This window comes from Protopterus annectens, chromosome 10.part0, assembly GCF_019279795.1.
Source record: "Protopterus annectens isolate FY-2018-M chromosome 10.part0, PAN1.0, whole genome shotgun sequence".
NCBI classification, from domain to species: Eukaryota; Metazoa; Chordata; order Ceratodontiformes; family Protopteridae; genus Protopterus; species Protopterus annectens.
In genome coordinates, this window is record NC_056744.1 from 1,826,609,717 (window position 1) to 1,826,628,297 (window position 18,581).

Consider the following 18,581-nt stretch of genomic DNA (forward strand, 5'->3'; position numbering starts at 1 on the left):
GCATCATGCCAAGCTCACTAATAACATGGCTGTCTTGCACTTCACATTGACTCTTCCTGGTTAAAGTCACTATATAAAGGTCATCTGGATCAGAGATACAGCCAACTATTCTGGCACCTGATGCCACCCCTGGATCTGGTGCCCCCTCTCATCAACTCTACATTTGTAGCAAACAGCTCCTGCTACAGTTTATGATGCATGTGGTGTGTTAAGTATCTCAGTCCTGACCACAAATGTAATACTAGCATTCTTTCTGAATGTACTAATGTACTGTGCTGATGACCAATCAGCATCTGCCGATTGCATTCTCTAGCACACTGTACCCAGGGCAGCTGCACCCTTCACCCCACCCTAGTTACACTACTTGTCTGGGTATTAGTCAGGTCTTTGTCCTTTTATGTCAGAGAGATGACCTCATCTTGGTACTGTTTGTCATGAATACATCCGGACAATAATTATAATAATAATAAGATATAATAAATATGGACAATGCATCTCTGGAGTGACATTATAATTGGCCAAAACATTTTTTGCAGTAAGTTGTATTTCTGTGTTTCAGTCACTGATAATGCTACCAAAGCTAATTTTGACCTACCCATCCAATATGGGACAAGATGCAAAGTCCATTATGATCTGGACCATCTAATTCCTGATGTTACTCATTCTGACATTAGCAGACATGTTTCTTTATCATTCAGGCTTGTCAACTTTGTTATCATATCACTTTTTAGTGCTTGAGAGTGTGACCCACATTTGTCACTTGTTTACTGATGTCCCATCTAGATGACCTTTCTAGATCCTGACATATTTTGTCCTGTTCTATATGCCCTTATTTCCACATTGCAATGATTGGCATTCCTGCAGGCACTTTTATAGTTGTATCCACATCTCTAACGTTTGCCTCTGTGTCTGAATTGTGGCTCATTATTGAGCCTCATCTTTATCTTCAGCTTTTGCCTCGACTTCTTTTTTGCACTGAGGCTGATGGCAGTCCGGGGAGGTCTGCAGTACCTTGAAGGTAGTTTGTGAAAGTTTGGGGTACTATAGTGGTAGTCTGGTGTACTTTAGTGGCAGTATGGTTAAGTTTAGGGTACTGTAATGGTAGTTTAGACATTTGGAGCTCACTGGTTATATTTTTGGCAGCTTCTCCTGAGGCTAGAGTCTGCTCTTGTTGCCACTGAAACCATTTGAAGAATCAAACAAAATGTTTCAAACAAATAGTAAATAGCCATACAGAAAAAGGTGCTAGGCAAAATATTTGAGTACAGAAGTTTTCACCACATTAAAGTGGCATTATAAAAGGAAAGAGCTAACTACAGTTTATAGTTCTAGATTGAAAAAAGCAGGTCAAGAAACACCTTCCTTTACTTAGAAGAGTACTGTGAAATGTACAATATAGAAGCAGCAGGAAAGGCAGGTGATTTCTTATTTTTTTGTGATTAGTAATGTATATATTTATGCATGCATTTACGCATTCTTAGTCTGAGTCAGAGAACTGCTCATTTAGTAAATGAGATGATGAATCAAATTTGTCAGACTTTGTGGTGTAAAAAACATAATAAATGAATATATGAGACCACATTAAATGCCAAGGAAAAGTAGCAATAATGTCCCAAAGAAATAAAGCTGTGATACAAGTGTCTGTTATTATATGTACTACATTCCCTAACTGAGTCCTGTCAGTGCTAATGTAAGTCATGACTCACAGGGTGAAACATTGAAATGTTATGTACCCTGTGCTTACTGTGCCTCCATCTCTGACTGTGGTACTCAGTCTGCAATGCTGTCCACCCAGTAATTATCCCTCCTCACATTCATACTGACAGCACTGCTGTTATTCAGAGAAGAAGGCCTATACTGATGCATATCATCTGTAATGTGATGACCCAAAGTAAGATTTAATTTCAGGGAGCACAATGTCTCTATGTTGTGTACCCTACTGATCTTATTTCATCCCCCACACCTTGTCCACTGTTGGGTACCCCTAGTAAGTACCAAATGGGCATATCATCAAATTGCAGAACGTCAAACTCAAAAGTTTGAAACTGTAAAATATTGATGCATGCCAGTAGCTGTTTGCTTGAGATCACAGTACAGTGGGGAGTGGGGTTTTGCCCTTTCATAGCCATAGTGCAAATGTGGAGTTGGTATATATAATTACCAGGGGTGTGGGGAGCACAGGGGGCCTTGACCCCCTGCATAAAAGTTATTTTATGTTTGTTTTTTAGATCATCAATGCATTGCATTTTCAAACTTTTGAGTCTTTCTGCAATTCAATGTTTTGTGCAGTTGATGTTTCAAATTACATTCCCAGTGAAAACTGATATCAGTGCTTAGTGTTCATTTAAAGAAGCCCCATATAGTGTTGTGCTGTTCACAGTTTTTCTCCTTCTTGAATGCACTGAGCACAACCTGACAGGTATGAGATTTAATTTCTGCTAGACAAGAGGTCTCCATCTGTACTACAACGTAGTCTCAGTGCAGTTTGCATCTCCAGCTCTTATCATTAGTGACCATTTTGTCACAGGCACTGGATGTGCAGATTAATAATGGTCCTTTTAAATGTTGCACAGAGGCATACAGTAACATATATCTTTTATGGGCCACTGACAATCTCACATTGACAACTTGCACAAGATTTATTTAATTGAAGATTCTATGATGAAAGAAACTAGATGACTGACTCATGCTAACTAGTACTCTTTCATCCCCAAAACACCTCCCTTGTCACTGGTCATTTCAACATCCTTGCATCTGATAACACTGCTATAGAAATAGTACAGGAAACAAAACTTCTAGGTGTTATTATTGACAATAAACTTTCATTTGACCCCATATACAGCAAGATATAAAGAAAACTCATCAAAAACTGGGACTCATATAGAAACAAACATTTTTTTTACTGCAGCAACCAAAACTACCCTTGCAAAAACATGTTTACTTCCCTCCCTTCTTTATGGTGCCCCTATCTTAACTAACTTACAAAATTCTACCCTAAGCAAGTTGGAACAGTGTTACAACAAAGTTGCAAAGTTTGCCACAAACTCTAAATATCACACACACCACTGTAAACCACTCCTAGAATTAAACGGGCTTGAAATACCCAACCAACTTGCCTTTATTCAGCTATCCACCTCGCACAACCTTATTTTCAAGTCTACTGCCTGCCCTGCACTAACCAATCTACTCACACCTTACACACCAAATCAATCCCTACGATCAGAAGACAAAAATCTCTTAGCTATCTCAAAGCCCACAAGAAAACCTGGTCACTCTCTGTATTCATACTCTGTCTCTATACATTGGAATTCACTAGCTACCAGGTCTATGCCTGGCCTAACCCATTTCAAAGCCTCTTTAAAAAATAATTTATTTTTATTTATTTTATTTTACATTTGTTGACCGGGATAGTTTGACTGGATGCATGTCCATTTTCAGTGGAGGCCCGAGGAGAAAAGCTCCAAGGGTAAGCAGATACAGCATTACATAATACCAGCATTACATATTCCAAACAGACTATTTACAGAGATTACATAAGTAAGCAAGTTAAACAAGTTCCACAGGTTACAGTTAATCCTGAGCGCAAGTCAGGATTAAATTAAATTATACAGTAAACTGGTTAACAGATTTTTACACATTCTAGAGAGAGTTAGCTAGGCTTGATACAGTGACATAGCCAGTTAAGTGACAAATCTTGTTTGAGTCTAGTTTTAAATTGACCTAAGGTGGAAAGTAAGGTAATATCAGCTGGAAGAGAGTTCCAGGATCTACTTACAGAGTTTGCAAAGAGAGAATCACCAGCTGTGTTATTAATTTTGCTAGTCTGAATTAATAGTATGTTAGAGGATCGAAGCGGTCTAGGATTGTTATAGGGGGTGATAATACTTTTAAGTGCAGGAGTATTGTCCGGATTATAGAGGATTTTATAGGCCATAATCAATTGGTTATACTGGATTAGGCTGGGTAGTTCAAGCCACCCAAGCTGATTTAGATTGATGCAATGATGTGTCCTAAAAGGCAGCCCAGTGGCAAACCTGGCAATGTGGTTGTAGCAAATTGAGAGTTTGTTAAGGACAGTCTTGTTTAAATTTGAGAGTAGAGGGGATGCATACAGAAGGGTTGAAAGAAGGTGAGAGCGAGCTATGGCAATTTTAGCTGGAGGGGTTAGGAAGGCTTTTATTCTGTAAAGTGACCCTAGTTTTTTATTGATGGTTTTGATAGATTGGTTACCATGTAGGTCAAATTGTAGATTATTGTCTATGATGACACCTAATAGTTTTGTAGAGGGGTCAGGGGAGATTATTGTGCCCTCATTTGATTTTATGGTAAATGTGAAAGCGGTAGACCTACGTGTTAGTGAAAATAACAGCATTTTAGTTTTTTTAGGATTTAGGATCAGACAATGTTCAGAAAGCCAGTTTTCTATTGTATTAAAGGTGGTCTGGGTAGCTGACCATAACTCTACTGGAGATGTGGCTGAGCAAATCAGAGTAGAGCCATCAGCATATTGGGTACAGCTGACTTTTGGGATGACAGTATAAAGGTCGTTAATGAAGATGGAGAACAGCAAGGGCCCTAGTATAGAGCCTTGTGGTACTCCGAGGGTGTTAGGTAGAAGGTTAGAGAGTTTGTTCTGCCAGAGGACAGCCTGCTGTCGACCATTCAGGTAGGATTGAAACTATTGGAGGGCTCTAGTATCTAGACAGAATGTCTGCAGGGTGTGGATTAAAAGTTGATCAACCATATCGAATGCCTTGGAAAGATCCAAGAAGAGGGCTGAGGATATATAAATATTGTTGCGATTATGGTTTATGGTGTTGGTAAAGGCTAGGCTAAATCATCTCAAAAATACACGGCTCTGCTCCTGCATAAAGCCTGCCTAATGCTCAGGTCTTCCTCTTCTGTCACATTTCAGTCCCTCACAGACTGCGAGATCCTAAGGCTCTTCTAACTCCTTCTCTGCTCCTATACCATATCCTTAAGCTACTGCTCAGGCTTTATTACTTCTGTTCTTCTTAACTCTCTCTCTCTCTCTCACTATCTGTCTGCATCACTAACTTTCTGGCTGCTGTTTCTACATCATCTATGATGAGAGTGACTATTATTGTCTGTAATGTTTTAACTGTATAGAACTGTTTAGATGTATAGTAATATATTACGTCTTGTAGCCGTTTGTTCTTTCAACTTATTTTTGTATAATATTTCTAATGTAATCTTTATTGTATTGGATTATACTGTATTTGTATTATACTGTATGTGAAGCTTTTCTCCCTGGGCCTCTGCTGAAAACGAGTTCTGTAGACCCAGTCAGACCACCCCGGTAAACAAATGTCAAATAAATAAATAAATAAAATAATGCCTCACTGTTACTGCATAAATGATTACATATAAAAAGGCTATGATTGTCAAAGCTACACAACAACTGTTAGCAGTTATGTCATGCCTAATCAATTCACTGCATAAATGCTTATAGGTTAATTTGTTTAGAAACGGTGGTTATAAATTGCTAGCAAGAAACTACAACATGATTAAGCAAATATGGTCAATTGAGATCCAAAAAAAATGCTAAACAAATTCTAATGGCATTAACATCTGACAACCTGATGTTTTAGGAAACAGTGTAACAGAATGATTGCAAGCTGAACTACCATTTATAACAGTGTGATGACAAGACACAATTGAATAAAGCCCATTGTATTCACCTTTTATACATCCACCTGAGCAGTCCCAGCTGTGTTTTATTCTAAGTTCTGACTTGAATGTATTAGTAAGGAAACACAACTCTGAAAGAATGTTCTGCAATAGCACAAAGTTAACAGCAGCTAATAAAGACCTCAGCTATTTAGAAAGACTTAATGTATTCTGTTTAAGGCAGAATGCTGGCTGAAAATATTTGGTACACGGAGCATTACCTAGCCAGGAGTTAGTCACTTTCTGGATTTGAACCTTAGGAAGTTGTAGTATCACATTTCATCACATACGTTCTGGTATTAGGTACCAGTCAGGTTCCTCCCTGGTGCATGGAACATTACCTAGCCAGGAGTTAGTCACTTTCTGGATTTGAACCTTAGGAAGTTGTAGTATCACATTGCATCCCATACTTCTGGTATGAGGTACCAGTCAGGTTCCTCCATGGCTCTTGTTTATCCCTGTCTAGGTTGACGTATATTGTGAGATTACACATAACCCAAGAACAAGAAGCTGTCCATCAAAATATGGACTTATCTGGTCAGTGTGAAGCCCGATAGCAAATCCTCCTCCTCCTTCACCATTAGTAGGATCTCACGATCTTATTTAATCATGAACAAACATCAAATTTTAAATCTCATGAAATCTTTTTCAGAAAAAAGTGTCCATCCACCACAATTTTCTTGTCACACTGGTTATTGAAAAGTAATGGTATTTTCTTTGAAAAAAAAGCTGATTTTGCAGCATTGCTTTTCAATAGCACAAAAGTTATATGTATTTATTTTATTTATTTGACATGTGGTTACCAGGAAAGTCTGACTAGGTACAGGTACCCATTTTCAGAAGAGGCCCAGGGAGAAAAGCTCCACAAAATGTCATAGTATGTTTAGTTTTGAATTAATGTGTTGGATGTATGTGCATGCTGCTTGTGATATGACATTTTTGGGATTGAGCCCTGTAACTGATACACTTTGAGGCCTAGAGATTACATGCTCATAACAAAACTACCTCGTTTACTCAGCAGGTGGTTTCCCCTGTGGAATTGTGATCCATTCACCATGGAATGGAGTAACATTAGGCATGGTCTGGAACCAAAACATGGACACAAAATGAGCTGCATTGCTCCTTTTAATTTAATATGAGTGAAGTCTCCGGAACATTGTTTTACTTAAATTACAAACTATTATATGAATTTAACCAAATAACACACACCTGGAGCCTGTATCAGATGAATAGCATAAAGACCATATTACCACATCTGTGAACAAGCAGCAGTCACTGTGATGACCTACATCTGTGACCATCTGCTGTGATCCTCAGGAGAAAGACACAAACAGTGCTTTGCTGCAAATCCTGGAGGAGACAGTGAACAACTTTGGTGATGGACACAAGTAGTATATTGAGGTGGAACCCTGGATAATGGATGCAAAAAGTACATTCAGACAACAACCCTGAGTAAGGTATACAAACAGTGCCTTCAGACAACAACCCTGAGTAAGGTATACAAACAGTGCCTTCAGACAACAAACCTTAGGTACACAAACAGTGCCTTCAGACAACAACCTTTAGTAACGTATACAAACAATGTCTCAAGCTGAAAGTAGGTGTTCTCTACCCCCTGAGTAAGGTATAAAACCAATGTCTCAAGCTATAACTAGATGTCATCTACCCCCTGAGTAAGGTATACAAAGTCTCAAGTTGACAGTAGGTGTTCTCTACGTCTGAGTAAGTTATACAAAGAGTGCCTTCAGACAACAACTCTGAGTAAGGTATACAAGCAGTGCCTTCAGACAACAACTGTTAGTAAGGTATAAAAACATTGCCTTCAGATAACAACCCTGAGTAAGGTATACAAACAGTGCCTTCAAACAACAACCCTTAGTAAGGTATACAAACAAATGTCTCAGGCTGAAAGTAGCTGTTCTCTACCCCCTGAGTAAGGTATACAAACAATGTCTCAAGTTGAAAGTAGGTGTTCTCTACCCCTTGAGTAAGGTATAAAAGCAATATCTCAAGCTGAAAGTAGGTGTTCTCTACCTCTCAAGCTGAAACTAGATGTTCTCTACACCCTGAGTAAGGTATACAAACAATGTCTCAAGCTGACAGTAGGTGTGCTCTTCCCCTTTGTAAGTTATACAAAGAGTGCCTTCAGACAACAACCCTGAGTAAGGTATACAAACAGTGCCTTCAGACAACAACCATTAGTAAGGTATAAAAACATTGCCTTCAGATAACAACCCTGAGTAAGGTATACAAACAGTGCCTTCAGACAACAACCCTTAGTAAGGTATACAAACAGTGCATTCAGACAACAACCCTGAGTAAGGTATACAAACAGTGCCTTCAGACAACAAACCTTAGGTACACAAACAGTGCCTTCAGACAACAACCTTTAGTAACATATACAAACAATGTCGCAAGCTGAAAGTAGGTGTTCTCTACCTCCTGAGTAAGGTATACAAACAATGTCTCAAGCTGAAAGTGGGTGTTCTCTACCCCCTGGGTAAGGTATACAACCAATGTCTCAAGCTATAACTAGATGTCGTCTACCCCCTGAGTAAGGTGTACAAAGTCTCAAGTTGACAGTAGGTGTTCTCTACGTCTGAGTGAGTTATACAAAGAGTGCCTTCAGACAACAACTCTGAGTAAGGTATACAAGCAGTGCCTTCAGACAACATGCCTTCAGACAACAACCGTTAGTAAGGTATAAAAACATTGCCTTCAGATAACAACCCTGAGTAAGGTATACAAACAGTGCCTTCAAACAACAACCCTTAGTAAGGTATGCAAACAATGTCTCAGGCTGAAAGTAGCTGTTCTCTACCCCCTGAGTAAGGTATACAAACAATGTCTCAAGTTGAAATTAAGTGTTCTCTACCCCTTGAGTAAGGCATAAAAGCAATATCTCAAGCTGAAAGTAGGTGTTCTCTACCTCTCAAGCTGAAACTAGATGTTCTCTACACCCTGAGTAAGGTATACAAACAATGTCTCAAGCTGACAGTAGGTGTTCTCTTCCTGTCTGTAAGTTATACAAAGAGTGCCTTCAGACAACAACCCTGAGTAAGGTATACAAACAGTGCCTTCAGACAACAACCCTTAGTAAGGTATACAAACAGTGCCTTCAGACACAACCCTGAGTAAGGTATACAAACAGTGCCTTCAGACAAAAACCCTGAGTAAGGTATGCAAGCAATGTCTCATGCTGAAAGTAGGTGCTCTCTACCCTTGAGTAAGGTATACAAACAATATTTCAAGCTGAAAGTAGGTGTTCTACACCACTGAGCAAGGTATGCAAGTAGTGCCTTCAGACAACAACCCTTAGTAAGGTATAAAAACATTGCCTTCAGATAACAACCCTGAGTAAGGTATACAAACAGTGCCTTCAGACAACAACCCTTAGTAAGGTATACAAACAGTGCCTTCAAACAACAGCCCTGAGTAAGGTATGCAAGCAATGTCTCATGCTGAAAGTAGGTGCTCTCTACCCCTGAGTAAGGTATACAAACAATGTTTCAAGCTGAAAGTAGGTGCTCTACACCACTGAGTAAGGTATACAAGCAGTGCCTTCAGACAACAACCCTTAGTAAGGTATAAAAACATTGCCTTCAGATAACAACCCTGAGTAAGGTATACAACCAGTGCCTTCAGACAACAACCCTTAGTAAGGTATACAAACAGTGCCTTCAGACAACAACCCTGAGTAAGGTATACAAACAGTGCCTTCAGACAACAAACCTTAGGTACACAAACAGTGCCTTCAGTCAACAACCTTTAGTAGGAGTAGGTGTTCTCTACCCCCTAAGGTATACAAACAATTTCTTGTTCTCCACCTACGGAGATACAGCGCTCCTAGATAATGTCTTAGTGATCCTTAATTTAATCTTTAGGATGTGCCTAATTGTGATATGGTATCCTTTCTACATGAAACTCTGGCTGATCACTTTGCTGTGAAAAGCATTCCTTCTGCATAAACCTTGATGCAATCCCCGTCTAAAGACAGATAGCTGTCCTGTGTTTTTGTCACCTTCTGAGTGATATCCCCCTAAAGGAGAGATAACTATCCCAGTGGAGTGTAGCCTCCCAGACATCTCAAATGCGCAGGTGAAAGCTGCTCTCTCTAAAGCTAAAAACACAGCATCAATGGGAGCGGATGGTGTCCCCGGCTGTGTGCTACACGAGCTAAATGAGGAATTAAACCCGCACATAAGGCAGCTGTTTAATCTCAGCCTTACCACAGGATACGTGCCCAAGGAGTGGCGTACGGCAACTGTGGTCCCACTCCACAAAGGCGGTGCCTCTACGGACCCTGGTAATTACTGCCCCATAAGCTTAACAAGTCTAGTCTGCAAAGCTATGGAGAGGATCATAATGGAGCTCATAAACAAAGATATAGGGGACTTGCAGACATTGGACCCGACCCAGTTTGGCTTAGTCAAGGGAAGATCATGCCTTTTGAACTTGGTCGACTTCTTCGAAACAGTCACCAAGGCCATTGATGAGTGAAAGGCAGTCCATACAGCCTACCTTGACATTGCAAAGGCTTTCGACACAATACCCCACTCGGGTATTGTAGAAAAACTTACCAGCTTAAATGTAAACCCATATGTCACAAGATGGGTTGCAAATTGGCTTAAGGACAGAACCCACAGGGTTAGAGTTGCTGGCACTATGTCAGACTCCAAGCCGGTCACAAGTGGTGTCCCACAGGGCTCGGTCCTTGGCCCCCTATTGTTCAGCATCTACTTCTCAGAAGTACAGGCCAACATGGGAGGACTTTGGCTGACAAAGTTCGCAGACGACTGCAAACTGGGCGCCATAGTGGAAAGTGCATCGGACACGGATATCCTTCAGAAGGGACTCATGGAAACAGATAGCTGGTGCCAGAGCCATGGCCTGAAGTTAAACGCCAAAAAATGTATAGTCATACCCTTCGGGAAAACAAGGTAACCCCAAGCTACCATATAGGTGGCAATCCACTAAGCACAGAAGAGGTTATCAGGGACCTGGGGACCCAGGTTGACAGTGGCCTTTCTTTGACACTCACGTTGCTAAAGTGGTTAGAAAGACCTTCTACATTGCCCACCTGATCATGAAGGGATTCACATCCAGATCTAGTGAGGTCATTGTTCCCCTGTACTCTTCACTTATCAGACCAATGATCGAGTACAATGCCCCATTCGGGATGTATCTCACCCGACATCTGCAGCAATTGGAGAGACCCCAAAAGTTCCTCACCAAAAGGATAAAGGGACTCCAAAATCTGTCATATGCTGCCAGATTGAAGAAACTCCAGCTCTATTCAGTCGCATACCGTCTGCTCAGAGGTGACATGTGCCTGACATACAAGGCCATGTCCAACCCGGAATTAATGGACATGCTCCACCTCAAAAAATCCAAATCCACCAAAACCACTAGAGCAAGTGACTTAAACCTTAGCACGGATATAAATAGGACATGCCAGAGGGATAGATTTATCACTCAGAGACTCCCTATGCTGTGGAATAAAATCCCGGTCCATGTGAGGCAGAGCACCTCGCTGGCTCTGTTCAAGAGAAATCTTGACCTGTGGATGGGAGATCGTAGGTTTACCCCGGGAATCATCTCTGTGTCACTGCTGGACAGAGGCACAACAAACTAATGGGCACAGTATTTTTTCATATAAGGGGTGGCGTAAACCACAAAAATTTGGGCTAGGCTTATAAATGCCTTAGGGCAGATAGCCTAGTATAAACCTATGAACCTATGAACCTATATCTGTCTGATGACTGACGACAGGAATGTCACTATTCTGCATGAATTTCTAGCTGACATACCCCCTAACTGGTACCAAGTTAAGCTCCTGCATGAAACTACAAGTGTTCTCCATATAGCGATGGCTTACTTTCTTTACACAAATATCTGACTGACTAGGGTACCATTCTGCATGAATGTCTGGGTGATCCCTAACAATTAAGGGAATATCCCTTCTGCAAGTGGGTCTGGTTAATGTATATCTGGTGAATTTCTGGGCAATCTCTAAATATTAGGGGAATATCCCTTCTGCAAGTGGGTCTGGTTAATATATGTCTGGTGATGGGAGAGCTCTCCTGAAAACAGCTTTAGGTAACCCCTAAAATGATGGGCTAGTCCTCCTTCAAGAATGTATTGATGACCAGTGATTAGTCTTGGGGTATCCTTCCTTCAAAGCATCTATAAAATACTTTCTAAACAGCCCAGACTTGACAAAAACTGTATTCTTAGAAGCACCCTGGGGACAAGGCACACAATCATCCAGTAAAGCTGTCCCTCAGGAGGCAGGTATCCAATAAATAGCAGCAAAGAGTGACATCAACAGGCGTCAGAAACCAGAGAGAGTGACATCAACAAGCTTCATGAACCAGAGAGAGTGACATCATCAAGCTTCAGGAACCAGAGAGAGTGACATCAACAAGCTTCAGGAACCAGAGAGAGTGACATCAACAGGCTTCAGGAACCAGAGAGACTGACATCAACAGGCTTCAGGAACCAGAGAGAGTGACATCAACAGGCTTCAGGAACCAGAGAGAGTGACATCAACAAGCTTTGGAACCAGAGAGAGTGACATCAGCAAGATTCAGGAACCAGAGAGAGTGACATCAACAAGCTTCAAGAACCAGAGAGAGTGACATCTGCAAGCTTCAGGAACCAGAGAGAGTGACATCAACAAGCTTCAAGAACCAGAGAGAGTGACATCTACAAGCTTCAGGAACCAGAGAGAGTGACATCAACAAGCTTCAAGAACCAGAGAGAGTGACATCTACAAGCTTCAGGAACCAGAGAGAGTGACATCAACAAGCTTCAGGAACCAGAGAGAGTGACATCAGCAAGCTTCAGGAACCAGAAAGAGTGACATCAGTAAGCTTCAGGAACCAGAAAGAGTGACATCAACAAGCTTCAGGAACCAGAGAGAGTGACATCAACAAGCTTCAGGAACCAGAGAGAGTGACATCAATAAGCTTCAGGAACTAGAGAGAGTTTCATCAGCAAGCTTCAGGAACCAGAAAGAGTGACATCAACAAGCTTCAGGAACCAGAGAGAGTGACATCAACAAGCTTCAGGAACCAGAGAGAGTGACATCAACAAGCTTCAGGAACCAGAGAGAGTGACATCAACAAGCTTCAGGAACCAGAGAGAGTGACATCAACAAGCATCCGGAACCAAAGGCCTGTGACGGATGTTGCTGCATAAAGAACTAGATGAGCTCAGAGAAGCACAGGTAAGCAAAGTGGTGCACTTCACGTCAGCTTATCAGTACAGATCCACACAATGCTTTTCAACATTCTTTAACCATCCTTTTCTAGAGTCAAGCTGCCTTCTCCCATGATGATACACATCCCCCAAAGCGATGATGCATTTCTGTGCACAGTATTGTACTAGAGGCTGTGAAGGAGACAAGTAGGCAGTTACTGCTTGATGGAAAAGTTGGGAAAGGTCAGGTAGTTACTAGAAACAGTAAATGGAAGGCATACAACCCAAGGAGGTGCAGAAAATAGAAAAAGATCAGATCAGGACAGTGGAAGGGGTAAATGTAGAAAATGGCTTTATTGAGGCCCTGTCTGTTTTTTTTTTTCATCCAACATTATCATGACCCTATAATTAAGCTGACTGAGAACAATACTATTTGACTCCTTTGATAATCACATTGCCAAAGTAGTTAGAAAATCCTTCTATGTGGCCCACCTAATCACAGCAGGGTTTGCATCCAGATCGAAAGAGGTCATTGGGCCCCTCTACACATCACTCATCAGACCCATCATAGAGTACAATGCCCCATTTGGGATGTACCTTAAAAGACACCTGCAACAACTGGAAAGACCACAGAAGTTCCTCACCAAGAAGATCACTGGCCTCAAGCAGATGCCCTATACAGCTCAACTGAAGAAACTCCAGCTGTACTCGGTTACATACCGCCTACTCAGAGGTGATCTCTGCCTGACATACAAGGCCATGTCCAACCCAGAATTGATGGACATGCTCTACCTAAAGAAAATCATATCCCCTCGAGCCACACACTCCAGGGATCTAAACCTCACCACAACAATAAATACGATGTGCTGGTGGGATAGATTCCTGTCCCAGAGATTTCCCATGTTCTGGAACAAGATTCCAATCTACATTAGGCAGAGCTCCTTGCTAACCCTCTTCAAGAGAAACCTTGACGAGTGGATGGGAAACAGAAAGTTTACTCCAGGGACCACTTCAATGGCTCTGCTGGACAGAGGCACAGGGAACTAATCTAAGGGGGCGGCAAAAGCCAACACATTCTGGCTAGGCTTATAAATGCCTTCAGGCAGATAGCCTAGTACCTACCTATGAACCTATTAGTGTTTGTAAATGCTTACCCACTTTCAGGTGTAAGAGTCTCTCTCTCTCTCTCTCTCCCTCCTTATCTGAGAACACTTGGTCCCAGAATATTCATTATCTATGAACATCAGGGTCTAGACTGCTTTGTCAGTATTTCTGTGCTGGTCTAAAGTTGGGTCTTACCTCCTGACAAAGGTTTAGTATCCCTGCTGGCCTTAGGTTTGGTTCCATCTTCTGATACTGATCACTTCCTCGGTTGTCATCAGACTGCAGTGTCATGACCTCAGGTAGACTTCTGTCTGCTGATGAAGACTTGTAACTCAACTGTCCTTACCTTAGGTAGAATGCTACCCCCTGACCTCAACTAATGGCTCTATTGCCCCATTCTCAGGTATGGTGGTACCTTCTGACCATGACTGATTCCACTACCATCCTCAACTCAGGCAGAGTCCCAACATGTAACAGTGAGCAGCACATCCGCTGCCATAACATCTCATGGAATCTTTTGTGCTGAATATTCATGACCAAAGTATAACGACATTCCTAAGTCAACGTGACCAAAGTATAACGACATTCCCAAGTCAACGTGACCGAAGTACAATGACATTCCCAAGTCAATGTGACTGAAGTATAACGACATTCCTAAATCAACGTGACTGAAGTATAATGACATTCCTAAGTCAACGTGACCGAAGTATAACGACATTCCCAAGTCAACGTGACCGAAGTATGACGACATTCCCAAGTCAACGTGACCGAAGTACAATGACATTCCCAAGTCAACGTGACCGAAGTATAACGACATTCCTAAATCAACGTGACCGAAGTATAACGACATTCCTAAGTCAACGTGACCGAAGTATAACGACATTCCTAAGTCAACATGACCGAAGTATAATGACATTCCCAAGTCAACGTGACCGAAGTATGACGACATTCCCAAGTCAACGTGACCAAAGTATAATGACATTCCTAAGTCAACGTGACTGAAGTATAATGACATTCCCAAGTCAACGTGACTGAAGTATAATGACATTCCCAAGTCAACGTGACCGAAGTATAATGACATTCCCAAGTCAACGTGACCGAAGTATAACGACATTCCTAAGTCAACGTGACTAAAGTATAACAACATTCCTAAGTCAACGTGACCGAAGTATAACGACATTCCCAAGTCAACGGCAAACATCATCTGCTATCACTCATTATATAAGGAGGCTGAACATTCTCCCTGCTGCCCTCAGTTCAAAGCCAGAAGGTACATGTTATTTGATGAGAGTGTTAAATTGCAATAACAAGCAAGGTTAAACAGTAGCCTTCAGTCGACCATGCAGATGTGTATGTATATGAATATGTATATGTTTGTACATGTATATGTATGTTTATGAATATGTGTATGTATATATATATATATATATATATATATATATATATATATATATGTACATGTATATGTATATATACATGTATGTGTATGCTGTATGTGCATGTATATGTATACGTACATGCATGTATATGTACATGTATATGTATGTATATGTATATATATGTGTATGCTATATGTGCATGTATATGTATATGTATATGTGCATGTATATGTATGTATATGTATATGTATATGCATGTGTATGCTGTATGTGCATGTATATGTATATGTACATGTACATGCATGTATATGTACATGTATATGTATGTATATGTATGTGTATGCTGTATGTGCATGTATATGTATATGTACATGCATGTATATGTACATGTATATGTATGTATATGTATATGTATGTGTATGCTGTATGTGCATATATATGTATATGTATATGTACATGTATATGTATGTATATGTATGTGTACCTGTATATATGAAGAAAACCACAACAAGGGCAAGCATGTCACCAAACATAGTGTTTCAAAATGCAAAGAAACAAAATGTGCATGTGTGGTACAAGAACACCCTTTGTTGACTATGACAAACACTTTAGGAAACTTGAATTACAAACCACCTACTAGTGCAAATGTCTGATGCACATGGAGAGGCTCCTCATTTTACATTAAGACAAACGTACAATTAGCTTTCTCTTCTTCATTTGAGTTTTTTTAACACAGGAACAGCTAAAGTCCCACTTTTTCTATTGCACTATGATGCTCAGAAAAAAGCACTGAGGGCAATACTGCAGACTAAAAAGGTGGTAAGCACTTGTATTTTAGCATTTTGCCTCCATGCACCTTGTAACTGCCCAGTAGAGCAATCCAATGAGAACTATGGTATGGCCTTTACATGATATTTCTATTGGTTATACAGGAATATCTATACACTCAATGCTGCACTGGCATTTTATCTACATGCATTCAAGTATTTTGTTTTAGTAATAAAACATTTGCATCTTCTTTTGGCATACGCACTGGTAAGGTTTGCCCTTCCTGACATATCCTGAAGGTTCACTTGCTAACATCAATTAATTAAAATGAACAAACGAAACAATACTGGAAGTTAGCGAATCTATTTCCCTGACTTCCACTTGCTTGACATTATGTAACAGCTGCTTTTCTCTCTCTCTCTCATATATATAGATATATATATGTCTGTGTGTGTGTGTGTGTGTGTGTGTGTGTGTGTGTGTGTGTGTGTGTGTGTGTGTGTGTGTGTAAAGCAACACAGAATGATTTGTCTGTCTCCTTCCCTCTTTACAAATTCCAAAACTGAAGCAAATGCAAGTTTGAAAATTAAATTCACTGGCTGGCATTATCTGTCTCTTCTGGCCAGCTGCCAGCATCTTTCTTATTGATGCAGATATACTGACCATGGAAATCTATATTGTGACATACGCACCAAGCATGTGTGATAGGTATCACTAAAAGGATATCATCTGTCATGCAACATCAATTAATTTCAGGGCACAGCAAAACAAAAGCAAATTTACAGCCCTCAAAAGGTTCAACTTATACCTGTTACTGTTTAGTAACAGAGAGGCAAGAAAGGTTCCTGTTTGTCTCTGTTTATGTGAATCAAGTCACTTAGGTCATGAGCCTGCAGCCTGCATTCACTGCTCTTACCTTCAATCCCTTTTGATTGCAAATAATGTGCGGCTTCATAAAAGAGATCCATTTCAGTGTTCCTGAGGATGTTGACAGTCCTTTGGTCCTCACATACAAACACTTCAAGCATCCATTACAGAAAAAAATATGCAATAGTAATCAGCCAGGACATCGCACGGCATACAGCTTGAGGTTCCTTTCTCTCAAGCTGACAGAAAAAGGTTCCAAGTTAGTAAGAGGAAGATCGTTTCTGTTAAACCATGACACAAATGACTATAAACTATCTGATACTACAAGCTTCTTTTTTTTTTGCATGTGTGACACCGTCTTCCTGCTGAAGCAACCAACAGAATTTCTACAAATGCAAAGGCTGGAGAAAGTGAACATGATGAAACTACCCAGAAAGATCAATTTCTGAGGTGCTAGATAAAGGAAGTTTGCTCTACAGTTTCTGAATTTTTGGAACTCTAAAAGGTTACTGATAGCTCTGTTAAATAAAAAGGGTGTGTTTGGAGAAGGGTACAATGATTTTTGCAAGTTGCTATGAACTCTTGATTAAAAATAAAAAAGCTCTTCTACCAAACTCAAAGAAACTTGTTCTCATGAAAAATAAAATGTTGCAATGAACTGTGGCTTTTCTCTGCTAAATGCAAAGGCTTCCAGGGTTTTATTTTACTTTAAAGAGTTAGCAATTTAGGGTGGGCTAAGAACAGTTGTATGTGGGAGGTTGGAACCCAGCTACTCTGATTCAGTGCTTCATCCCTGTGCAGACATAAACTAAGTATAACTGCTGATTGCTCTGCTCTGAGGAGCTGGTTTCATATCTGGTAGTTGCACTGGTGCTGAGGGACTGGGGCTGCCATATGTCAGAATTCAGGTCTTGTGCACTGATCGCTGAGGGACCAGGGCTGCTATACCTGAGAGTTCAGGCCTTGTCAGCTGATCGCTGAGGGACTGGGGTTGTCATATCTGACAGTTCAGGCCTTGTCAGCTGATTGATGAGGGACTGGGGCTGCTATATGTGAGAGTTCAGGCCTCGTCGGCTGATCGCTGAGGGACTGGGGCTGCCATATGTGACAGTTCAGGCCTTGTCAGCTGATCGTTGAGGAACTGGAACTGCTATATGTGAGAGTTCAAGCCTTGTCAGCTGATCACTGAGGGACTGGGGCTGCCATATGTGAGAGTACAGGCCTTGTCAGCTGATCGCTGAGGTACTGGGGCTGCCATACGTGAGAGTTCAGGCCTTGTCAGCTAATCGCTGAGGGACTGGGGCTGCCATACGTGAGAGTACAGGCCTTGTCAGCTGATCGCTGAGGTACTGGGGCTGCCATATGTGAGAGTACAGGCCTTGTCAGCTGATCGCTGAGGTACTGGGGCTGCCATATGTGAGAGTACAGGCCTTGTCAGCTGATCGCTGAGGTACTGGGGCTGCCATATGTGAGAGTACAGGCCTTGTCTGCTGATCTTTGAGAAGGTTCTCAGTTGTGAAGGGCACTTGAGTACTTCTGCTTAAGCTCTTTGAATAACTCATTCAAATT

At 41.1% G+C, this 18,581-nt stretch overlaps 1 protein-coding gene across 1 annotated transcript in view; it reads right to left on the bottom strand.

The window, feature by feature from the left end:
* Positions 1 to 17,323, bottom strand: part of LOC122814070 (active breakpoint cluster region-related protein-like) — a 1,143,696-nt gene extending 1,126,373 nt beyond the window's left edge. Inside the window, exon 1 of the mRNA XM_044086683.1 lies at positions 17,062 to 17,323. Within this exon, the coding sequence (XP_043942618.1) occupies positions 17,062 to 17,173 (112 nt within the window). The 5' untranslated portion in view covers positions 17,174 to 17,323. The remainder of the gene's footprint in view (positions 1 to 17,061) is intronic.
* Positions 17,324 to 18,581: the final 1,258 nt, after the last annotated feature.